Genomic DNA, 26,308 nt, shown 5'->3' with positions numbered 1-26,308 from the left:
CCGTCTTCCTGTGTCTCCCTCCCTCTCTGTCCTCCTCTCCCTCCCTCTGTGTGTCGGCCTCCTCCCTCTGTCCGTCTTCCTGTGTCTCCCTCCCTCTCTGTCCCCCTCTCCCTCCCTCTGTGTGTCGGCATCCTCCCACTGTCCGTCTCCCTGTGTCTCCCTCCCTCTCTGTCCCCCTCTCCCTCCCTCTGTGTGTCAGCCTCCTCCCTCTGTCCGCCTCCCTGTGTCTCCCTCCCTCTCTGTCCTCCTCTCCCTCCCTCTGTGTGTCAGCCTCCTCCCTCTGTCCGCCTCCCTGTGTCTCCCTCCCACTCTGTCCCCCTCTCCCTCCCTCTGTGTGTCGGCCTCCTCCCTCTGTCCGTCTTCCTGTGTCTCCCTCCCTCTCTGTCCCCCTCTCCCTCCCTCTGTGTGTCGGCCTCCTCCCTCTGTCCGTCTTCCTGTGTCTCCCTCCCTCTCTGTCCCCCTCTCCCTCCGTCTGTGTGTCGGCCTCCTCCCTCTGTCCGTCTCCCTGTGTCTCCCTCCCTCTCTGTCCCCCTCTCCCTCCCTCTGTGTGTCGGCCTCCTCCCTCTGTCCGTCTTCCTGTGTCTCCCTCCCTCTCTGTCCCCCTCTCCCTCCCTCTGTGTGTCGGCCTCCTCCCTCTGTCCGTCTTCCTGTGTCTCCCTCCCTCTCTGTCCCCCTCTCCCTCCCTCTGTGTGTCAGCCTCCTCCCTCTGTCCACCTCCCTGTGTCTCCCTCCCTCTCTGTCCCCCTCTCCCTCCCTCTGTGTGTCGGCCTCCTCCCTCTGTCCGTCTTCCTGTGTCTCCCTCCCTCTCTGTCCCCCTCTCCCTCCCTCTGTGTGTCGGCCTCCTCCCTCTGGCCGTCTCCCTGTGTCTCCCTCCCTCTCTGTCCCCCTCTCCCTCCCTCTGTGTGTCGGCCTCCTCCCTCTGTCTGTCTTCCTGTGTCTCCCTCCCTCTCTGTCCACCTCTCCCTCCCTCTGTGTGTCGGCCTCCTCCCTCTGTCCGTCTTCCTGTGTCTCCCTCCCTCTCTGTCCCCCTCTCCCTCCCTCTGTGTGTCAGCCTCCTCCCTCTGTCCGCCTCCCTGTGTCTCCCTCCCTCTCTGTCCCCCTCTCCCTCCCTCTGTGTGTCACCCTCTGTCACCTCAGCCCAGCTTACTGTGCACACACTGTTGGCAGATCTTTGAATGTCCCTTGGATTGTTGATGTGAGTTTGTTTCTGATCTCCAGGCACCCATTGGGTGTAGTGTCTGTGTCTGCGCTGCTGCTGTGGTGGTGTGTGCTGGCACTCTTTCACAGTGTTGGCTGTTCATTAGCTGCTGTCATGTGCAAGAACGTGCCGTCACCCCATGTATTGATGCAAGGCGTCCGCCATTTGCTGGCAAGTCATTCCTGTGTTGGGACACACTGTTTGTCTAGCTGTGACCTAGGCCATATGGGCAGGGGGCATTGTTGTCTGCTTCTGAGTTGCACTATGTGATTTTTGGGGCCCACCCTCCCGCCATCCGGCTTACTGTGTCATGTGTTGGTGTCTTCTGTGGCCTGTGACTTGACATTGTCCAGCTGGGTGCATGGGGCATGGTGGCGCCAGTGGCATGTGCGTGTTCATGGAGTGTGGTTGAGTCATGCGATAGCTTGGGGTGGTTGCGTGCCTGTTTGTGAGTTTGGTTGTGGATGACGTTCCCCCCATGTGAGGTTTGTTGTTTGTGTACTCACCCGGGTCTCGGAGTCCTTCTAATCCGTCCACTGCCTCCACCAGCAGTATGGCCATCACCCTCTCCTCCCAGGGATGGTAGTGTACGGGTCTGCGGGACGGCCCTCCTCCAGTGACGTTGGCCTGGTTGTGTTCATCCGTCATCTTGGCTCGGACCCTCCTCCGCAGATCGTACCACCTGGCTTGGCATTCCTGCTTGTTCCTTCTGGTGTCCGCAACAGCATTCACAGCATCGACGATGGTCTGCCACATGGCTGTTTTTGCTGAAATGCTGGTCTGTCTGACCAATGTTCCAAAGAGGTGTGGCTCGACTCTGAGGATTTCATCGACAAGGACCTCCAACTCTCGGCTAGTGAACTTTGGATTCTTGTTAGTGGGCATGGTGAGGGGTGTGGGTGTGGATGGTGGGGGGGTGTGTGTGGATGGTTGTGGGTGTGTGGGTGTGATTGTGCAGGTGTGTGTGTGAATGTGATGATGGGGTGTTTGTGAAGGTGTGTGTGTGAAGGTGTGCAAGTGTAAGGTGTGGTAAAGCTTCTAGTATGGTGCTGTAGGTTGTCTGTGGGGTCTGGCAGCAGTGAGTCTGTTGCAAAGGCTCATGGTTTGTGTGTGTGGGCCCTTTTTATTGGTCCATTGGTGGGTGTGGCTGTGTTTGAACTTTGGGTGGGTGTGTTATAAGGTTGTGTTTTGGGCCTCTGTTTGTTTTTGGCAGTTGCAGGTCAGTGAATGTGTTGTTTTAGTGGTTGTTGGACATGTTTTGTGGCTTTGTGCCATTCGGATGGTGTATTCTTGTGTCGTTTTGGTTTGTCCTGGTTGTGTACGTGCGTTTTTTGCGTGTGTACGGTGTGTACATGGGCCATTTTGTTGTACAGTGCTGTCCTTGTGTGTGGCTTGGTACGACTCGTACATGCGGTTGTGATGTTGGGGCCTGGGGTGCGCTCCGTACTTAGAATGTTGTGGTGGAGGTACGCTCCATGCATACGCGGGTGGGAGTACGACTCTAACGTACACGGGTGTAGATACACAGGGGTACGACACGAACGTAGAGGGGGGGTAGGACACGTACACGGGTGTACATACACGGGGGGTACGACACGTACACGGGTGTACATACACGGGGGGTACGACACGTACACGGGTGTACATAAACGGGGGGTACGACACGTACACGGGTGTACGACACGTACACGGGTGTACATACACGGGGGGGTACGACACGTACACGGGTGTACATACACGGGGGGTACGACACGTACACGGGTGTACATACACGGGGGGGTACGACACGTACACGGGTGTACATACACGGGGGTACGACACGTACACGGGTGTACATACACTGGGGTACGACACGTACACAGGTGTACATACACGGGGGTAGGACACGTACACGGGTGTACATACACGGGGGTACGCCACGTACACGGGTGTACATACACGGGGGGTACGACACGTACACGGGTGTACATACACGGGGGGTACGACACGTACACGGGTGTACATACATGGGGGTGGGACACATACACGGGTGTACATACACGGGGGGTACGACACGTACACGGGTGTACATACACGGGGGTACGACACGTACACGGGTGTACATACACGGGGGTATGACACGTACACGGGTGTACATACACGGGGGTACGACACGTACACGGGTGTACATACACGGGGGTACGACACGTACACGGGTGTACATACACGGGGGTACGACACGTACATGGGTGTACATACACGGGGGTAGGACACGTACACGGGTGTACATACAGGGGGGGTACGACACGTACATGGGTGTACATACACGGGGGTACGACACGTACACGGGTGTACATACACGGGGGTAGGACACGTACACGGGTGTACATACACGGGGGGTACGACACGTACACGAGTGTACATACACGGGGGTACGACACGTACACGGCTGTCCATACCCGGGGGGACGACACGAACGTACACGGGTGTAAATACGGGGGGTACGACACGAACGTACACGGGGGGTACGACACGTACACGGGTGTACATACACGGGGTACGACACGTACGCGGGTGTACATACACGGGGGTACGACACGTACACGGCTGTCCATACCCGGGGGGACGACACGAACGTACACGGGTGTAAATACAGGGGGGGTACGACACGAACGTACACGGGGGTACGACACGTACACGGGTGTACATACATGGGTGGGGGTGTACATACACGGGGGGTACGTCTCGAACGTACGGGGGCTGGGGGGAGTGTTGGGCGCGTATGCGGGCACATGTCTCCATGGTTGCTATGGGAGTTCGGTGCGGACGGTGTTTTTTCCATACGGTTGTAACATCGGACACACGGGATGGATCGTGATTCCGCGGTCGGACTTCACTTTTCACATTTGTACGGTAAATCGTCCGAGGACGTGTCGGACACATTTTCCGACCCGAGGACGTGTGGGGAATTATTCCGAATGCGATTCGTATGGTCTTTTTCCCATGCGAATCGTAATTGGCAGTTTGTACGGCACTTGTACGATTCGTACGGTAAAAAGACCGGATACGAGTCGTACGGGGAAAATTTTTACCGGATCGTGATCGGCACCTTAGTGTAAAAATATATGTTTAAACATGCTTTGAAAGAAGTATTATATAGTAATATGTGTAGTGAAATTTTCAGAATGGATTTTATTTTGCATATATTATTTTTGGATGTGTTGGTGGCCATTGAATGTCTGCTTTTGTTTTCTGCTTTCACGACGTGTCCACAGGCATCATGATTACCAACGTCATCGCGACCTCCGGCGCCACCACAAAAACATAAAATAGGTTTTAGAGATGGTTTTTATAGAACCTCTCTAGAAAAATATGACTTTATAGAATACTGAAAGAAACCACTAGTGTGTGAAATACTGTAGTATTAATGGCTATATGTGTTTTAGACTTTATGGAAAAGAGGTGACATCCTGAATACCTACGAAAACGGAAAATAGGTCTGCAAGATGGTGTTTTAAAGAAAGTTAGTAGAAAAATATGAGTTTAAACTTTGAAAAGAAGTATGTATATAGTAATATTTGTAAGGCAATGTTCAGAATGGATTTTTTTACTTATTATTTTGGATCTGTTGGTGCTCATTTAATGTCTGCATTTGTTTTCCGTTTTCACGACGTGTCTGCAGGGATCACAACGATGTTCTCGCAAATATAAAAAATGTTAAAAAAAAACAATGCTTTTTAATCCACTGAAGAAAATACAAGCTTATAAAAATACCTCTTATAGAGCCATTTTAGATAGAAAATACAATTTAAAAACCTTAAAAATGAAATAAAAAAATCCTATTTTAAATGAACATTATAGTTGGGAAATAGAATTTGAAAGACCTTAGGAATTCACTGAAAAAATCATAGGTTGCAGGGATCTTATAGTGAGGATTTAGCATTAAAAAAACCTGTGTAGGGCCAGGGTTCCCAGTAGAGAAGCCAGGCCCGGGGCTGAAATCCGCCCTGGAGGGGGGCCAGGTGGCCCCGTTCTCATTATTTAAAAAAATTTAATAATTATAAAGGCCAGGGTAGAAATCAGCCTTGGAGAGGTACCACTCGGCCTCCTTCCTATATATTCAGATAACTATAACTCGCGCGCCCGCAATCCTGCTCATAACGTCACATATTACATCACTCATGACATGGTCAGTGGCATCACTCATGACATCACTGATGACATCATCCTTGTGATAGAGTGGCGGTCACGCGAGTTATAGTTATCTGAACTAACAATAACGGGGGAATTTCATTGGTTTTTTACGAGTGAAATATCCACCTAACTATAACATGTGTGAAACCTATGGTTTTTTAAGAGAATTTGCAAGGTTTTTTAAATGCTAATTCCTAACTATAACGTGTGTGAAACCTATGGTTTTTTCAGTGAATTTGTACGTTTTTTTAAATGCTAAGTTATGTATGTATTATTATTATTTTTTATATATTTATTTTACAATAAACTACGTATTAAAAATGTATTTTTAATTTTTTGCACCATGCGCCCACGGTGCGCGCACCCCCGCGATTTAAAAAAAAAAAATTACAATGTTTTTTTCTGCCTTTGGGGTCCTTCAGGGACCCCCTCACAAAGGCTAGGGGGTCAGGAACTCTCTACGCTGCCCCCTTTTCACGTTCGCCACCTTCCTTTTTCACTCTCGCACTGAAAACAAACAAAATGGCGGCCGACACTTCCTGATTTCGACCGATTCGAACGTTGACTAACATGTAACCACCAATCAGAATTACGCTCGCGCACGTTAGGGGGCTCGCACGGTGCGCGCACGGTGCGCGGCTATAGATATGTCTGTGCTTTTAACTGCAATTTTCTCAGGAACTACTGAACAGATTGACTCCATATATGCAAAAGGCACATCCCTGACCTGAGGACTACCTCTCTGCCAAATTTCAAGTACTTCTGTTCAGCCGTTCGGGCTGTACCTTCGACTAAAGGTCCTATGGGAAAATGCATGGGGAAAACGCGTTTTGGGACCCCCCTTTTTTCTCGGCCCCCGCTTGACGAATCCCCCCGAGACTTTCAGGGTAGGAGCTGAGCAGAGCGCCCCATTAGTTTTGAAAATTTCGCGAAGATTCGTCAACCGGCGCCAAAGTTATTCAAAATAAAATTTTCAGATTTCCTATGGAAACACGGTCCTAACAATAACTATCTACTGGCGAGCGCCAGTAGATAATATACATATATATACATATATACATATAAATATTTATATATATATATATATATATATATATATAACATAATAAAACGATTGACATTAACATAAAAATATTTATAATTAATCCTCTAAACAACTGTATAAATTATATCTATCTATCTACCTATATTATTGTATAATAATGACAATTGCTAAAACATTAAGAAACACATATTAACAAAAACATATATGACAATTATTTGATTAAATTAAATGAATGCAAAAATTAATTTGAATTTTTATAGCACAATACACATATTTAAAATATTTAAAATAAAAATAAATGTTTAAACAACCAATGGGAAGCACAATATTTGATTTAAATTCAATTTTGACAGAAATCGGAATAGTGTTACACCTTCCACAAATTACATTTTCAATACCCACCTAGATCTAAGCAGAAATAGGCAAAAAGTTTGTCTTCAGAGAGGTTACATTTACCATTCCCACTCCAATCTAAGAAACAGTATGGAAGGTGTAGGAGTTTAGAGGGGTTAGTTTAACTATTCCCACTACAATCTGAACAACAGGGGGGAAGATGGTGGACTTCGGAGGGGACCCATTTAATGGTTCCACTTGAGTGTAAACAACAATAGGGAATATGTTGGACTTCAGAGGGTTAGCTTTACTATTCCCACTCAAGTCTAAACAATAGTAGAGAATGTGCTGTACTTCGGTGGGGTTTGATTTAGTATCCCAACTCCACTCTAAGTAACAGTGGGAAAAGTATTAGTATCTAAGGTGTTGGACTTCGAAGAGGTTAGATTTACTATTCCCACTGCAATCTAAGCAAAACTAGGGAACAAATTGGATGTATGAGGGGTTTGGGTTTTCCTATTTCGACTGTAATCTAAGTACCAATAGAAAGGTGTTGGACTTTGGAGGGTTACATTAACTATCCCCACTCATCATTAGCTACTAGGAGAAATGCTGAATTTAGTAGGGGTTATAGCTGCTATTCCCAATCCATTCCAAGCAAAAGTAAGGATTGTGTTGGACTTCAGAAGAGTAAGGTTTATTATTCCCGCTCCAGTCTAAGCAGCTCTAAGCACGGTTAGATTTCACAGGTCTTACATTTACTCTTCACAGTCTAATCCAAGCAACAGGAGGAAAAGTGTGGACTTCCGAAGAGTACGATTTACTATTTGCACTTCTGCCTAAGCAACAGTATCAAAAGTCTTTGATTTCAGAAGGCTTAAATTTACTAATCCACTCCAATTTATGCAACAGAAGGGAAAGTGTTGGACTTCGAAGGGGTTACATTTTCTATTCCGACTCCAATAAAAGGAACCGTAGGGAAAGGCTTGGACTACAGAGGAGTTAGATTTACTATTACCTCTTCAACCTAAGCCATAGCATAGAAGGCCCTGGACTTTGTAAGGGTTAGATTTACTATTCCCATTCCAATCCAAGCAACAGTAGTGGAAATATTGTTTTCAAACCTAATATCAACATTAAAAAATATTTAAACAATCATTTTTAAAGGAAAAACTACAGCAATTCTTAGAATGGCTGTATTTGTGTCATAGATTGCAACCAGAAAGCTGTGTATGCCTATGAAATGCTAGAAGCACATTTAAGACAAAGGTGGCCCCAATTATGCCACGTGGGGCACAATATACCAATACAATGATACGCACAATAAGCCTGGAGTGGCTGGGAAAACAGCCACAATATGTCAAGGATAACAATAACATGCCCGTGCCATCATTGTGTCAGTTGTAATGATGATAATTTAAAGGAGGGACATTACAAGACAAAAGTGCCCACAATATGAAAGGGGCACGATTACTTCTTTGAAGGTTCACCACAAAGAAAAGGAGGATCACAATATTCCAAGTATGCACATAAAGCCCAGTGACAACATTATGCAGGGATCGCAATCAAAAGGCCCTCGATATGCCAAGACCACCATTATGCCATGGATATTCACCATGAAGCCTTTGGAGGGAAAATACATCAATGATGGCGAATTAGACATGATCACCATTATGCTAAAGATATCAAAATATGCCTTGGACATAATTAGACCTGACATGGTCACCACAATGCTGGGCAGGAGTACACTGTCCTGTTGATGGCCATCTTATGCTACAACCATAATTGTGACAGGAAGACCACCATTATATTTCCCAAAGTGCCAGGGCTGAATCCTCTACCTAAGTCTCCATCCAAATATGCACCGAACACAGACACAGATACACACATCCACACGCCAAACACACAGACAATGTCAGTGAAACACACACAACCACAGGTTTATATACGGACACATGTAGACTCAATTATTCATCCCTCGTGCATGGAAGCACCCCTGCACACCATCCAGACCTTAGCCAGACCTTAGCCAGTAGGGAGAAGGAAAGAGTGTTTCATAGTTGACTGTAATTAAGCCACATGCTTCCAATACAGACCTAAGGAGGGTGCAAACAGGTGGTATCAATACCCTGATGGAAAGAAACATGTGTTTGCTGATTGACTTAGCCTGCAAACTAGCGTCCTCATTTAAAAGTTGTCAGTAAGGTCATGTTTGCTCACTACTGGCACGCCACCTCAGATTTTGAGTGTTCGCAATTTTCCCAGCTACAGGACATTTGCATGCCCTCTAGTGAGAAAATCTTCTCAGTGGAGTACCTGATGATAATGGCATGAGAAGATATGCTATTTTTAGGGCAGGACTTGCAAAGCTAGTTTCACCTGCTTTTTTCCTGTATGGTCCTCGATGCATGCCATGGTGGGCCTGGATAGGAAAGTGCTTACATTTCTCTCATACGATAGGCCTTTTTAGAATAAAAACAATGCAGGCAGATCTTACCTGGAGTCAAAGCATGGCACACCTAGCATCACAATATCTTTGGAGTGACGGGCTTCCCACAAACAATAGATAGAAACTTGAAAAAAACATGCCCAGGACATAAATATGGTCAAGATTCACAATAATCTTTTTGTGCTTCTATCTAACAATTTACATTACACTTGGGTCCACACTACATTAGTGTAGTGTACATTTACACCAACATTTGCATCAAGTGACCAGTGCAAATTTAACATTTGATGACATGTTTATTTAGACCAGTGAAAAAATGACATTTACCTGACCAGTGAAAAGAGCCTTTGCCAAGGTTCTGCCTTTAGATCATTGACTCTTTAGAGTAAAGGGCCCATTCTGCAGAAAAATAGAAAGAAGGATATGATTGTATCCCTTCCTGCATAAAAATAAGTTTCCTTGTAATGCAGGCATCCTTGCACCACTGTGAAAGTGTGCCTGCATTGGCGCTAGGCTGTCTAACGTTTGCCAGTGCTGTGAGAGAGCTGAGGTGTGCCATATCTTAATTGATATGGAGCATTTCTGCTCTCTCCCTTTCACGCAATGCAGCGCAGTACAGCAAGTTGCCTTGCTGCACTGCATTGAGTGAAAGCCCATCATACGCAGGTGGGGCTACGCCGTGATCAATGATGACCACTCCGTGAAAGAGCTTCGGCCGTTGAAGGACTGCCCACCTGCCAGCAGCATCCTGATGTTAGCTGGTAAGGGAGCACTGCTGTTGGTGGATGGTGGAGTGCACCAGCAATCTACAGCAAGTGGCTGAATGGTCCATGCACCAAGATAATGCTGCATATTCTGCAAGGTGTTCCCTCACCTGTCTTCTACCTAGTTCAGCACACTCAGGAGGCTCCGAGGCATGGTGATTCGAGAGGTAACTCAATTGTTCCGGGGGCAGCATATTAATGGTGAACCTCTACTCTGTGGCCAGTGGAGGGGATTTAGAATATGAAACATCCCAGAACAGGTGGTCTTGATATAGGGCTGTGATTATCCAGCGGGGCAGCTACAGGTAGCCAGTTGGGTCCACAGAAGCACATTGTTCACATTGCCATCATATGGCCAGGACTGCAACAATACTATGCCTGTCTCTTTATTGCTATATACTACTGGGCACTAGTAGAGGGGGGTCTGTGCAGTGTCTGCTATACCAGAAGCGTTGGCCACTTGTTGCTCAGTGACCTGACAAACTATCTGTTAATCACATTGAATGATTAAGACCAACCAGAGGTCTGAGCATGCAAGGGATTAGTAGCCTCACATGGCGTGTTAAATGTGCCCCCCCTACACCTCTGGTTAATCGCCTAGCTCTCCCATGGACCCCGTACAGAGCTTATACTGGGCGGCTCCCTGATAAATGCATACTGTGACCTATCAGAGTATGCATTGTGATTCTCTCAAACGATTCAGTGTGGTGCAAACACTCTCACATGCCACATTACAGTTTTGATATTGTCACGGCAGCTGTCCATTGCCAAAGCTCTTGTAAGGGGGTGCTCAGGCACACAACAAGCCTAACGACATGTCAGAAGCCACACTTGCTATAATCCTCAGAGAGATGCCAGTCATGAGTGCCAAGCTTGTTTGACACTGCTATGGCCAGTCTAGCCATGGGTGTTAAATCCCTTTCAACAAACTTCCAGGCTATCAACATTCGAACATTTTGGGAATCATAAGGCACCAAAATGTCCAGAATCCAAACTGGAGTTATGAAGCTTCCAACCCCTTGCATTTCTCTTATCAGTGGGGTTGAAAGATAATAGCACCATCACATTATTGTATCAGTGCTGAGTAGTGTAGGCTCACCATCACCAATGAGGTTGAAAAATCATCTATAGAGCTCTGTATAAGTTTTCCCTTTGTCCTTCTTCTTTACTTGATAGGCTGTAGGGATGTGTTGGCTCATGGGAAGCTTCAGTTATCTGTATCTTCCATAAAACCTCTAGGGCAAGGCAGCTCCTCTAGCTGTGCAGCAGTTCATTTTCTTCTTCAACAGGTCACAAGTAACTACTAAATCCAGAATTGGCCCTAGTAAGATCGATCCACCAGCAAAGGCTCTGGTCTTCAAAAGGTATCTGTCAAATTATCCTCTTTTGGTGACCATAGAGGAGTGACTGAGCAAACAGTCTGGTCAGTATAACATTTATATTTTTTAGCATTAACAAAACTGTTCATTCTCCACCAGTATGTCTAGACTGTACAGGCTTCTAAAGCAAGAAATGAAAGCCTGGGCCACTTTGAACTGGTGAAAGTGGGTTGTTGATCTACCCAAGATAAAACAACCACCGAATGGCACCATTGTTAGGCGACAGACAGCACTACAGGAAGAGGGAAAGGCAGATGGCACTTCAGTAGAGTCAACCTACACCGAACGATAGAAAGGAATGGGCAAGTCTTTTGGCACTAATTTAATTTACTAGAAACAATTGACACCAAATTATTATTCATAATCATCCATTCTGGGGATCAGGGGCCTTTTATGAATCTAAAAGTACAATAACCATGGAATCGAGACAAACCAAGTCAAAGGAAACCTACAACAGACAAGGATCAAAGTCAAAATAATTAAGATTTAATTAAAATTAGAAGTCATTACAGAGACAGAAATAATTAGTCAGTTTAAATCAAATTGCCATTAGATTCTAAAAATGCTAAATAATGATAATTATATATGTTTCAGTTTCTGTTCTAGTAAAATAGAACCTGATACAGTCTAGCACACAGCAAATAATGTAGCAGCAAGAGATCTTTAAGTCTTGAATCAATAATAGGACTGACATGGAGTCTGCCTCCAAAGAGAGGAAGGAAAAATCTCTCAATTATTCTAATTACAGATTTAAATAACAGTATTACATGAACACTGCTCTATATAAGTGCAAGGGTAAATCTTGGTTCACAACCTAAAACATAATTTTTTATGAGTTTAAATGAGTAGAGAATCATGCCCTCTGCATGGTGTGAAGTGGCACAATTCATTTCTATTCTAGACACACTTATATAGCGCATGGCTACCCGTAGGCCTCCCAGCCCTGTCAGTGCAGCTAAAGAGGAAAAATTTACAAAAACTTCCTGTAGAACAGCTAGGTTTTAATCCCTTACGGAAGGGAAGTTCCTTATCAAGAACACAAAAAGAGAGGGGGGTGTTCCACAGTTTAGATGCATTGAGTGATAAAGATCATCCCCCGCTTTTACTCTCTTAATCAAAGGGATCTTAACCAGAAAGGTATTTGAGGAGCGCAGCAATCTCCCAGGTTTATATAAGGAAAGCAATGATCTAGAGATCGAACACCATTGTCAAACAGTGCTCAGAGAGCGATGCAAAGGAATTAAATGTAATCCTCTCCACTATTTGCAGCCAGTGGAGGAAATGCAGGGCTTGACGCGCAGATTGATGCCTTGGTAAGTCAAACCGTAAATGCTGCAGACTTCTGTACCACCTGTAGTTTTTTGATTGCAGCTTTGGGGGCTCCCACATACAGGGATTTGCTGTAGTCAACGCAGGAGAGAATAAGCACCTGGACCACAATTCTCTTTGCCGTTGGAGGAAGGAGGGGTAATATTTTGTGCAACATCCAATAGCAGGTTGCAGCTAGAGTAACAACCTGGGTATCAAACTTGAAAGACTCATCTAGCCACATCCCTAGTCTCTTTATAGCAGATTTAGGCAATGGGATAGGACCTAGACAGCTTGACCAACTCAAGAACGAAAGGGAAACTGGGTTATTGCCCAGAAGCATAAGCTCAGTTTTTTTCTCTGTTCAGTTTGAAACAGGAGCTCCTCATCCACTTTGTGACCTTTTCAAGGCAAAGGCCAAAAGAGGGATCTGCAGAGCCATCTGTCTGAGTAAGTGAAAAGGCCAATTGCATGCCATCAGCATATGATAGTATCAACATTCCAAGAAGGAGGATGATCCCCGCAAGAAGTCTCAGGTATACATTGAGTTGGGCTTAAAGACGAGCCCTGTGGTACTGCACATTTTAGCAGAACAATGTCTGAGATACCATTTCTCTCATTAACCTGGAAGGTCATATCCTCTAGAAAAGACTCCAACCAAGCAAGAGCAGTTCCCATCATGCCGGCCTTCTGTAATCTCTCCACGAGGATTTGTGGTCTACGGTATCAAACACTGAGCTAAGATTTAGGAGGATTAAACACAGCTGCACCTCCCCAATCAACTAGTCTTTTTGCTTCTTCAACTACTGCCAGCAAGGCTGTCTCAGGACTGTGGTAAGGACGGAATCTAGTGTGTGATGGATACAAGATGTCGTACTTCTCTAGAAATTCAGATGGAGACTGATTGGTGTATCTTTCCAGTATTTTGCTATTCCCCAGCAGGAGAGAAATTGGGCTAAGGTTTGGTAGGTCCAGTTGGTGCAGATTGGGCTTTTTGAGCAATGCCTTCACCATGTCGTGTTTCCATGCCATCGGAACAGAGCCAGAGGATAGTGAAAGATTGGTCAGTTCGAGAATATTTGGCAAAATTACCTCAGTTATTTTTGCCAAGATGTGAGGTGGGGATATATCCTTAGGAGAGCCCAATTGTACTAAAAATCTCTGAGAGGCTTTCGAGTGTTAAACAGGGAAAACACTCTGATTAATTGGTCTGAGGACCAACCTTTTTTTGGAGGGTGCAACAGCAACCCCATAAAGTTTGGCTTGAAATGTATCATACATTTTTTAAATTTTCATGTGGAAAAAGTTTGCCAGGTCATTACATCAGTCAGCGTGAGTCAGATCAGACCCTAGAGAAGGTTTAGAATTTGTCAAAACCGGTTTCCAAAGGGATTTTGGACCAGGCTAAAAATTATATTATTTAAAACAGGCTACTCTAGAAACCCTCCCAAAATTAATAATAAATGAGAATGCCTAACATACAGACAAGGGGAAATGACATTGCACTACTAAACAATAAACTATTGAAATAATGAATGGAGCATGGTTTAATCAGCAAGCAGCATTAAACGGTTGTCTAATTGAATACCAATGCTAAAAATATTGTGTGGACAGAATATTTTTTCAAAAAAATCGAAGACTAAAATATTGAGAAGCTATGCTCAAATAGGTAAGTGTAGATTTGCTGTTCTTAACTCTACATCTACATATCTTGAAGATATATATGCGGATATTTTGTCCAAACACCACACCAGCCTTGAACATTTGAAACATTCCATGCAGGCGTCTTTCAGGAACATCAGAAACAAGAAGAATATACATGTTGAAGATACAACAAAGACAAGACTGTAAAACTGCTTGAATTGAGTATTTTTCAAAATGCTAAAGAAGCATTTTTAACTTGAGCTGCACAGGAGAAACGAGAAACTATGTTTATTTTAAAATGTGCAATGTACAACAAATAGAAGTGAATTTGAAGCCTTGTCAAGTCAGCTTAAAAAGCATTGTTATGGTGTCTACAGTTTAATTATATTATTGCAACCTAATCAAGTTATTTAAACACACTTTATTTGTTAATGATAAATTCAGTCAGGCAGCCCTCCACTCAAAAGGTGAGGTTCTGGTTAAGGGGTCTTAAACATAGGAACATATAGATTTTCAGGTCTACCCTAGTCAAATGACATCATGCAGGGTGACTGCCATCTAGTGCTTAATATGAGCCAGTGGTGACTGGTGGGGGTCACTGGCGATTATTTTTGGTGACCAGCACTTATTTTTCTGCATTAGATATTCCCTGAGAGCAAAAGAAGGAAAAACAAACAAATCAGACAGAGGAAGACAAACATGGGAAAATGTCAGAAAATGAGAAAACAGGAATGTGCAAGAGTCAGATAAAGATGCAGGAAGCGTCTGGTAGTGAATTAAAAAGCTGCCATTTAACTGCAGGCTGAAGACTTCTGGGCTGGAGCGTCGAGCACCGGCAGTCTTTTATTTACAAATTAAGCACTGCTGCCATCCAGTGTAGCCATGCAGATGTCCTGTGCACACACACAGACTCTACCCACACATTAAGTTAGACAAGGAACTCCAAATATGGATGGCTAGGGGTGGCTACGTTAATCTCTACATGTCCCAAAAGCAGTAGTGGCCCCTTATCAGGAGGAGAGGGGCGTAGCCCTGGAACCTGTGAAGCACCATATTTCACCCCTTGCCCCTGCTAAAGATTTACCTGAGCAACATTCATGACAATACAATTTTGTGTTTTCATGAACACTGTCAGTGTGCAGGTCATCCCTCTTGGCCTCCTCTTCGAAATGATGATGACAGGTGGAGGGGGTTGAGGGGGCTAAAGCATGATCTGGCTACAGAGTGTTGTTCTAAATAGAGAACTCTGTAGTAGGATGTAAGGATTGTGCATGTCTGAGGGTCGTAGTTCGACAACGGTCCACTCAAACAGGCACAATCCATTTTATTTAGCAGACATACTGCACATACCTCAGACAGCACTGTATATCTGGTACAATGCAGCTGCCAGGACGCAAATCAGTGTATCCCTGAGGCCAATGAGGAGCCACACTCTGCAGCAGGGGCAGGCAGGATCCCTAGTATTTTTGAAGCTTCTGATAGGACTGTGCTTCCTGTCCTATCAAGAGGCTGGGAGAGGGCTTGGGTGGATCTTCCTCTTAGACCTGGCCTTGTTGCTCTGTTTGGCATCTTGCAGGGAACCATGGCTTCCTGGTTATAATGTCCAGCACCAGATTCTTGCCCTGCTACTGTCAGTGTTGCCATCTAAGAAAGCTTGGTAAATAAGAAAAATGTATTTCTACATGCCTGTTTGTATATGTATGAGATATGTGTGAGTGTGTCTGTGAGTGATTGACAGTGACTGCGATTGAGTAAGAATGTGGGTGAGTATGTTTAACAGTGTCAATGAGAGTGAACGTGAGTGGGAATCTGAGTTTGAGGGTGTGTATGAATAATTCAAATTTAGTACAAGGGAGTGGATGAAGGAGTGTGAGTGCATTATAAGGAGTGAATGATTGGAGATAGTGAGAGGGTGTGGAAGGGTATTAGCTTTGTAGTTATCCATGGTGTAGCAGGTGAATTTGCAAAAGAGCCCCGAATCTTTGAGTGTGAAATGGGTGAGTGTGTGTTTGTCAGTGAGAACTAGTGAGTCTAGGTATGTTTGTGTGCACCCATGGCAAAATGCTTTAGCTGGGATTGCGGAGCTAATTCTTGGCAAAAGGGAGGGCACCCACAGAAAATTGCAGTCCCTTGACATAAAGGGACATGAATGGCAAAATGCTGGTGCTGGCATGCTGGAGAAACTTATTGGCCATAGGGATGGCAGCCATGGCATATTGGAGACAAGGGGGTCGGTTGGGCGAAGCAAACTATAAGAAAATGCTGTCTCTAAAATGCATCCATGGTATTTAGGCAATACCAGTGGCAAAATGATGGTACTGGAATATTGTATGTAATTATTGCCATGGGATTACCCATAACATAATGCTGGCTTTGGTACAATGAAGGTCATTCTTAACATATGGGTACATTTCAAGGGTAATTTAGAAAAATGGGATGAACTCTTGGCACGTATTACGCCATACCACTTTTAGAGATCACTAGCTGCCACTGCCCACACAGAAAAAAAGACCTATGCCCCAGGTCAATTTCCTCATCGCGTATGATGAAGGGGACCCCGACTTATTTAGATTTTTTGTGTTGGTTCACTCCTTGTTAGCTGAGCAAAACTCTGCTAATGAACAAAACTGTGAAAAGGTGAACAATCTTATTAGACCTGGCATCTTTTGGTGTGTTTCCCCTGTCTTTTTGCTTTTTGACCTCCCTGTTTTGACTCTGTTTTTGTGGTTTAGTCAGTTTTCTCACTGATGTTCATTGTTAAAGTGCAAGTGCTCCTCTTGTAAATTGCATTATGGATTGGTGTTTCCATGATTGGCATATTTGATTTACTAGTAAGTCTCTAGCAAAGTCCACTGAGGCTGCCAGGGCCTGTAAAGCAAATGCTGCTATTGGGCCTGCAGCACTAGTTGTGCCACCCACCCAAGCAGGCCTGTAAAGGGTTCTCAGACCTGCCACTGCAGTGTCTGCGCACAGTTTGTAACTGCCATGTCGACCTGGCAAATGCACCCACTTGCCAGACCCTAATCTTCCCTTTTCTTACATGTAAGTCACCCCTCAGGTAGGCCCAAGGTACCCCTATGGACAGGGTGCAGTGTATGTGAAAGGTAGGAAAGGTACTGGTGTGTGTACCATGTTCTGGTAGTGAATTATATTGTATTTCGTTTTTCACTATGGAAAGGCTATTTTTCCCATAGGATAGAATGGGAGTTTACATATAACATCTTATAAGCATATCTTCCCATTGGGACAAGATAGGGAAATGGGGTTTAGGATGCCTGAACTCAGAATATAAAAATGCATCTTTTAGTAAATATGATTTTTGTGTTCTGGGTTGGAAAATACAAGTTTTAGAAAGTCAGTATTTTCTTGCTTAGCCATCCAGTGTGCCTCTGCTGGGTTTGTGGATTGACTGCCAGGCTTTGGAGTGACAGTGGCTGGGAATATGCATTCTCTTCAGACAGCCTCTTCCTGGATGAGTCAGAGGTGGGCTGAATAGACCTATGCTGCATATAGAGTAGTGGGAGGAGATTTTCTTACACTTGAATGGGCCTGGTCTGCCTTGGTCAATGCTGTCTTCACCTGCTGCCAGAAAGCCAGACCAGAGAGGACAGAACAGTTTGGGCTGGGCACAGATGATTTCATCCCCAGAGAACAAAGAGAAATGCAGAATAAATATTGGGGCACAAACCCCAGAACTTTAGAACTCACTGGATTAATGGAACCTGCCAAGAAGAAGAGCTGGAAGAACTGCTAGGAGGATTACTGCCCCTTTGCTGTGTCGTTGCTTTGCTGGGTAGGCCTGCAGTTGCTGCTTCTGCCTTGGGCAGTGAAAGGACGGGACTGAACTTTCTGAACTTGTGCTGAGTATCTCCAAGGGCTTGAAATAGAGCTTGCCTCCTGTTCTGAAGTCTCAGGGACTGCAAGACTTCACCGGCCTCTGAATGCCGGCTCTGGAACCGTGGTTTCATTTGCCACAGAGGAGGGAAAGCCGCTGACTCCGTCACTGAGTCCGTCGCTGGCTCCGTGTCCTGAAGGCACTGCAGAGGGCACTGTTCACATCTTGCAACGCAACCCTGGTCTCACCAACGCCGACTACTGACACCACAAAGCCGCTGCTTGCACCGTGACGTGTGGGCACTGCACTCCGCACCACCTCGCTTCACTTTGCCACCCTGATCTCACCGACGCTGCACGCTTTCCGCAACTTCCGTGACCGCATTGTGGCTTGAGGGCACGGCTCGTATGTCGCACGACGCATCGCCCCATCCCACACCACAGCCCGGACTGACTGACGCCAGCTCCCCACAACCTGCTCTGTCCCCTGCACCATGATCTGTCAGCAACGCATTGAGCACTGCCTTCACTCCTCACAGCAGCCCTGGTCTCACCAATGCTGCTCGACAACCGTCACCGAGCCGCTGCCTGCATGCAACTTGAGGACATCGCACATCGTACCACTCCACGACCGGCCCGTGCCAACATGTCAGCCGCTACACAAAAAGTACAGTTTACGAGGTCAGATGGAACTGTTTGAGTCTGCTGTTTTCAGTACCACGGTAGTACCTAATGGAGCTACCGACTTCAAGGAACTTCATTTTTAAAGTATTCTTGAAAAGTGCATATTTTATTAAGTACTGTATGTTGGATCTTTATCTTTTTGGTATTGTTTAACTATATAAAATATTGGATATTTTTCTAAACTGGTGTGGTATCAGTTTGTAGGGTTTTCACTGTATTACTGCTGGTTATATGCAAATGCTTTACACACTGCCTCTGAGATAAGCCTAACTGCTCATGCCAAGCTACCAAGGGGGTGAACAGGGGTTATTTTAGGAGTATACCTCCCGTACCCTGACTAGGAAGACGGGTCCCTACTTGGACAAAGGTATCTACCTTTGCCAACTAGAGGCCCCCATTACTAACACATCTCCAGTATACTTTCCAATTGTCAATGGAGGAAAAACATAAATCTGGAGAGCAAACATGCATAGATGCATGGCGGCATAATTTTACCAAATCAAGCTGAGGAGTTTCGCACCAGCAGCCAATGTATTATTAAAGAAAAGAGCGAGTTGCAACCTCATTTTCAAGCAAAGTGAATCTTGATGCTACATGTAGCGTGTTGGGTAATTTTACACAAGTGCAGTGTCCCAATCGTCTACTGACTTTATTATTAAAATATGTTACCAAGAGAAATTTGAGTTAGACAATTCAGATGGTTACTTGTTTAGCTTGTGATTAAAATCTCTAGTAAAAACACATTTTAGAATCTTAATTTCATTTGTGTTAGCTGTATGATTTCACCATATTAAAAATGACATTTCTGCATAATCATAACTTGCTAGGCAGAGTTATTCAAAAAATAAATGTACAATTGCTTTCGTTTTCACCAATGTTCAACTACATATTCATAGGTTGCTCACAACAACTCAAACAATGTTAACAGGCACAGCGCATAAGTGAAATTTGCATCAAGGCATAAGCTTGCAGCTAGTTATCTACTTTAACAGAAGTTTGTGGAAGGACTGAGAGCGAGAGATTCTACACCTGTAGGTCCACCAGAGACCGACCCCATGTCAACAAAACATCTGGGGACATATTTACAAAAAAATGTCGGAGCGCCAAGCTGCACCAAATTTGGCAGTGCCACTCTGCACATTTTGAAAACACAGGGATGCACTGTATTCACATTGATACAGCACACCTCTGTGTTTTCCCTAGTGCTAGCGCAGGAAAAGCTGCCTAGCGCCAGCACAGGCACCCTGCCGCCATGTTGCAAGGGTGCCTGCGCTGCAGGAAGGATTGTTTATGTGCAGGAAGGGACACCTACCTGCACTGTTTATGTGCAGGAAGGGACACCTTCCTACACTGTTTATGTGCAGGAAGGGACACCTTCCTACACATAAACAGTGAATAATTGTGATTCGCTCTTTCTCTGTTTGTTGCAGAATGCACCACACATGGAAAGAGCAAAAAACGAGGAGAAATTAACAGTTTTGTTACTTGTTAGTGACTTTGTGAGCATTGACATAGCAAAGATGCCATGGGTCATGATGCAAGCAAGGAACGTGATGGCCTTCATGGTTGGTAGTCAACGACAAGAGTAATTGGCTTGTAGTGAGTCCTCTTGCAGCGTAGCCCCATTGTCCATTAATGCACCAATGGTACTTCTATCCCAGCTTGTAAGCCACCATTGATCTTCACTTACAATGGTGAAACACCTGATGAGCTATGAAGAGAGGTTTTGCTGGTACCTTGATACACAATGCTTCGATTACTTACTGGCAACTCTTCTTCCACTTCTGCCTCATACGGATAGAGCAGTAATAAGACCTGTCTCCCAAAGTGGATCACATCATATGTCTAGGAGTGGGACATGGAAGAGGAACAATGTCTTAAATTCTACTGTTTTTAAATATTAATCAAATGCCCCCTATTGCAGGCTTGTGTACTCTACATATCTCAAACCCCTAGATTCGTTCTCCGATGTTTTTTGTGTGTTATTACATATTTCATGTATTTTGTGCTCTTTTCACTTGCAGGCACTGCCATGTTACCTGTTGTTGCATTCCCTTTCGAAGACTTCTACATTGATACGCAACACATTGCTCACACCATTGCTAAGAGGGAGCAGACACTACTTTTTTACATCGGATTGCTTGCAGCCTCTCTTGGTACAGGAGGAATAAGAGCTATTGTGTGTCCACTCAGTGCCTACAGTCTTCAGGATTATGGACCAAGGGAGCTGTTGTCCTTCTTTAACAGGTGTGTAGCCTTGCAATATATGTTGATATTGACTTCGAGATGCTCCTTGTTGAGGAATGGAGGCATGTACTGAAAGGTCAAGTGCATACATGGTATTGCAAAGCTTAGCAACCACAGGCCCACACTAAGAGACCACGATGTCTGAGAGAGAATGCTGTACATGTCCTCACTCCGTCCCTCACTCGCACTCTCACTCACTCACCCACAGAAAGCAAGAAGAGATAATTCCCATTGGATATTTTGTTAATTTACCATAATCAGTCCTGGTATCAATGAATTTATAAAATGAGATGTACCCATCAGGATATATTTTAACTATGCAAATAATACACTTGTAAACTGTGCATATATTCATGATGTTTAATTGCATTAACATTAGCACCAAAATTAAAAGACTAATTTTATTAATCTATGAGGTTTTTTAAGAACAGGCACTTTCCATAGGGATAGCTGAGCCAGATATCGAAGTTGAGTTACCCGAAAGTATTCTAGAAAATTCGGAGTCCCCAAGCCACCTCCGTCGGGGGCACGGTAAGCTAAATCTTTGTGCAACCGTCGCCTCTTGCCGGCCCAGATGAATTGGTGCACCACTCCCTGCAGTTTATGAATGGTTCCTTTGGGGGGGGGGGGGGGGCCAGGCGGGGATGGTCTGGAAAGTGTATAACACTTTAGGCAATATGGACATTTTTAACAGTGCCGATGCAGCCCAGAAGTGACAGAGGCTGCTTCTGCCACCGATGGAGGTCCCCTGTATTTGGGAGAGGAGGTTGGCGTATTTCCTCTCGACTGTATGCCTGGTAGAAGGGGCCAGGACTATCTCCAGGTACGGGATAGTGGCCTGAATCTGTAGCTCCCCAAATTCCCCAGATGCCCTTCCACATACGTTCTTGTTGAGGCCCAAGGGTAAGATCATTGTTTTCCCCATATTCATTTTAAAGCCGGAAATGTTCCCGAAGGCAGACAGTTCCCAAGGGAAGGCCGGCACCGAGCCCCTTGGTGCCGCTAAGGCCGCCATAATATCATCCGCATAAAAACTGATGGTATGCTGCTCGCCGCCAAAGGGGACGCCTAGGATATCAGGATTATCTCGTATCCGTTGTGCTAGGGGCTCCACGTATAACACAAAAAGGAATGGTGACAGCGGGCATCCCTGACTTGTGCCCTGTTGGATATCAAAGGGCTGCGAGATCGTCCCGTTCACTCGTATCATGGCTTTAGGTTTGTCGTAGCAACTCGCCACCCAAGCCCTGAATCGAGCGCCGATGCCGAAGTGAGACAGTATTTTATCTAGAAATCCCAGCCTACTCTGTCGAAAGCCTTTTCGGTGTCTACTGACAGCAGTAGGGCATCCATCCCATTATGGTGGGCTTTGTCGATTAGGTGCATGATGAATTTGGTGTTGTCGCTACTTTGTCTGTTTGGTATGAAGCTGGATTGGTCTGGTTCTATGATACCGGGCATGCGGGGGCCTAATCTGACCGCAAGAACTCCTGTAAATAGCTTCAGGTCAAGATTGAGTACGGAGATTGGCCTATAGGAGGCACATTGGGTGACGTCCTTACCTGGTTTGAGGAGAACGATTATATCAGCCGCTAGAATATCTGATGGGATAGATCCAGGGCCCTGAAAGGAGTTTAAAAGCGGCGCCAAGAGTGGGCAGAATAGTTTATAAAAACCGGCCGAAAAGCTAAAGGCTCTGGTGCCTTTAGCGGCTTGAGACAGGAAATCGCCCCTATCACTTCTTCTATCTGGATGGGTGTGTCAGGTGCTTCAGCCCCAGTTTTGTTCAGAGCTGTCGTTGCGGCTTGTCTAAGATATGGGTCTCCGTCCGCATCCAGCTGTGAGTCTTTGCTATATAGGGTGGCATAGAAATCCCGGAAGGCCTCAGCTATGTGATGGTCTTGCTCCACCCTCAATTGTTGTTCTTTTGAGTTGCAATGTCAATGGTTTGTACAGCTCGGTAGCAGTTAAAGTATCAAACAAGCAGTGTTGACACAAGTGCAAAAAGCTGCATTATTATCCCCTTCCCTGCGGGGGTAATTCCCCGACGGTGCAGAGGGGAAGGGGGGTGAGCACGGCACCACGGTGCTCGTGACAAGACCAGCTCGTCATGAGTCACGGTGGAGCTGTTCTCATGATGAGCTGGTCTCGTCACGAGCCCGCCCACTGATTAATTCGCCCGCACAGGTGGGGAAATAATTGCGCGTGGGCGGAGCGCAGCCGTTATGATAAGACCAGCTCGTCATGAGCACAGCTCCACCGTGACTCACGACGAGCTGGTCTCGTCATGAGCACCGAAGAGGTTATAGAATGAGAAGCAAGAAAGTGGTATTGCAATTCTACAGCAAATTCTGCGGGATGATGATCAACATAAGCGAATGATGGGTGGAATGGCGGGGCAGACAACAAACGTTTTTTATCACGCAAATACGTGATAGAATGCCGGGAAATAAAACTCTTACTTTGCTGGTTTTTTAGTTCTACACTGATTCAATTGTATGATAAGTTTCATGACTTGTGGCCTGGAAAAGAATGAGGGGAGATCTGATGTTTGCAAGTGTATTTAGACAAGTCAACCAGTAAACGAGACAAACATCTTCTAATCTGTAAGTGTGGGCTGTAGGCATTAAGGGTATTAAACAGCAGTCCTGCAGACTTCTGCATGCTCCTCATGTCATTCACAAGATGTCATTATTTTCTAGATTTCACACCTTGTCCCTTTAAACGAAAGCAGCATTTCGCAAATTCAGATGCAGTGATGGAGGTCTGCCCGTTGCAAGTCTCTGTCACTGTATTTACAGCACTTCCAGTAGGATTTGCAAAGAGAATCATACCCCTTGAATATGAATGTGGCATGATTTTTGCAAATCCTATTGGAAGTCTATTTTGTATGGTAACGCATAAGTGCATCAGTTGTAGTGCAAAAAATATGCCCTGGTGGCAAACCAGTTGCTTTTCAGAATCAGTGACTGCTCTGCTACCGGAGACCTAGTGCATTTGGTCAAAAATATTGTCTGAGTTAACAATCCTGGCGGCAAGCAATTGTTGTTATTGCTTTTACTCAATACCCAGATAAACAAGCCAGGTACAATAGAGAGTATTGTATATTCTCACTCAAAATATATGTTTGCACATAAACTGGTAAATTCAAAGGGCACTCAGTGAGTCGGGCCGTCAATCTTAGGGCAAAAAGTAAATACTAGCATTAGTTGAGTGAAAAAATATGTATTAAGAATTGTAGGATGTCGTATCGGATTAAGTATGTGCCTTTTAGCCCCCATAAGGACCCACCTGTCGTCTGGTCGTTGAGGACCCCACTGTAGCGTTCTCCTCATTCTGGGTACCCGCTAATGACTATACCACATACGGAGCTTAGTATAGTACGTCTTTAGTCTTCAATGTTTAACTGCAAACCCAACATTCTAAACCAGCATTCACTTTGCTGTGCATTATGAGTACATCAGGAGCCCCAACGGTTCTGTCATTGCTTACTCACATGACACTACACCCACCACATAGCGTCTAAGGCTTCTGTCCGGTTCCTGCTACTCCTCTGCTTCCTCTCTCTCTTCCTCTCTCTCTCTCACGCTCTGTCTTTCGCTCCTCTTCTCATCCAGGTTTGTGCTTTTCCATTCTGCATGTTGCCAGTAATTTCCTTGCTTTATGTCGCTTTTCTCCTGTTCTCTCTTGCCAGCGTTACATCTGCCTCTTGTGTTCTTTTTACCCATTTCATTGCCACTTTGGACCTTCTCTGCACATTCCTGTGCCTCTTTTGCTCTTCTGTATCTGGTCTTCATTGCCTCTACTGCTCTTATTTTCTTTGCCTCTTTAGCCCTGATCTGAATGTTCTCTTTGCCCCTTTTGCTTTTTTCTACTTGCTTCTTTCTAGCACTTTTGCTGTTTGTGTTGTCCCACCTCTATGGCCTTTTATCTCTCTTCTCCCTACCTCAACCTTCCTGTGACCTTGTTTTCTGCACTTTCCCACTTGCCGCCTCCCAGCACTGCCCACCATCCCCTGCTGTCCTCAGGACTGACTTAATGGTGGGCGCAACATGAGCACACTGCTGGTGGGCCACAGGCAAGCCCATCTGCCCTCGTCCTGGTCATTGACAGGAACCCTTGTTCACACTCCACACAGCTACCCCGCCATGCCCTTTCTTGCTCATATCCCTGCCCATTGCTAATCGCTCTACTGCTGCACCTTACCACAAACATGGAGAGTGCGTTTTCCTGCGTATCATGCAATTTCTTATGCATCCTACCACATCCACCATTCACCATCTTGCACCGATAGCTCTTAAGACTCCACTCTTTCACAATTGCATTGATCAGCCACCGCCAACATCACACTCCACACACTCATGGATGCTCCTCAAGACCTGCCCACTCACCAAACATGCCACAGAAGTATGTGATCTGTTGCACGGCCATGCCACAGAAACCTGGTTGAACCACACACGCATGTCAACCACATGGAACACCTGATGTTGAAATTTCACATCACAGCCAACTTCAACCTGAGCAGACCCCTCAGCTACAGACCACCAGGACCTCTCACCAAGTTCACCAGCACCATTGCAGATTTTGATGTCTCTTATCCTCGACTGCAGCTCCTTCATCCTTGGCTCCAGTTCCTTCATCCTCCTCAGAGTTCTGAACTTCCACATACAAGACCATACTGACCCATATTCTACTGCATTTCTAAAAGGCCCGGGAAACTTCGGCCTCACCCAACGCGTAATATGTCCCATACTCTCTGCCAGACACCGACTGGACCCGATTTTTACCTCCTTTGACAACATCTCAGTCAACAAGCCCACACTTATCACCTGGACAGACCACGTCTTCATCAAGGTCAGTATTCCCAACCCATCACAGACCAACCTCCACCAGACCTGCCTGCCAAAACTGCAAAAACATTACAGAAGATGTCCGGACTACTGCTTTCAACGCACAACAGCCAAAACACAAGAGAAGCCTACCCGAATCTATCAACAACTTCAACAAATGAATCACCTTCCGTGACAGTACCCTAGCAGCTCTAAAGCACCGCAAAGCTGTAAGATTAAGAAGCAAAGCCAACTGTTACACGGAGGAACTCAGGATGGCGAAACACTACTGCAAACAATTGGAGTGCACATGGAGAATGGGACAAGACATTGTAGGCAACAATACCTTCAAATCTGATATTAGACCCTACCACCAACAAATCACGAACACCAAATGCACCGCACTTGCAGACTGCATCGA

At 45.4% G+C, this 26,308-nt stretch overlaps 1 protein-coding gene across 1 annotated transcript in view; it reads left to right on the top strand.

The window, feature by feature from the left end:
• Nucleotides 1-26,308, top strand: part of SLC15A5 (solute carrier family 15 member 5) — a 374,719-nt gene that overhangs the window by 59,166 nt on the left and 289,245 nt on the right. The window contains exon 2 of the mRNA XM_085650569.1: nucleotides 20,836-21,058. Coding sequence (XP_085506695.1) covers nucleotides 20,836-21,058 — 223 coding nt within the window. The remainder of the gene's footprint in view (nucleotides 1-20,835; nucleotides 21,059-26,308) is intronic.

The sequence above is a fragment of the Triturus cristatus genome, chromosome 4_1 (genome assembly GCF_964204655.1).
Source record: "Triturus cristatus chromosome 4_1, aTriCri1.1, whole genome shotgun sequence".
Lineage (NCBI taxonomy): Eukaryota > Metazoa > Chordata > Amphibia > Caudata > Salamandridae > Triturus > Triturus cristatus.
This window is presented reverse-complemented; position numbering and strand designations above follow the sequence as displayed.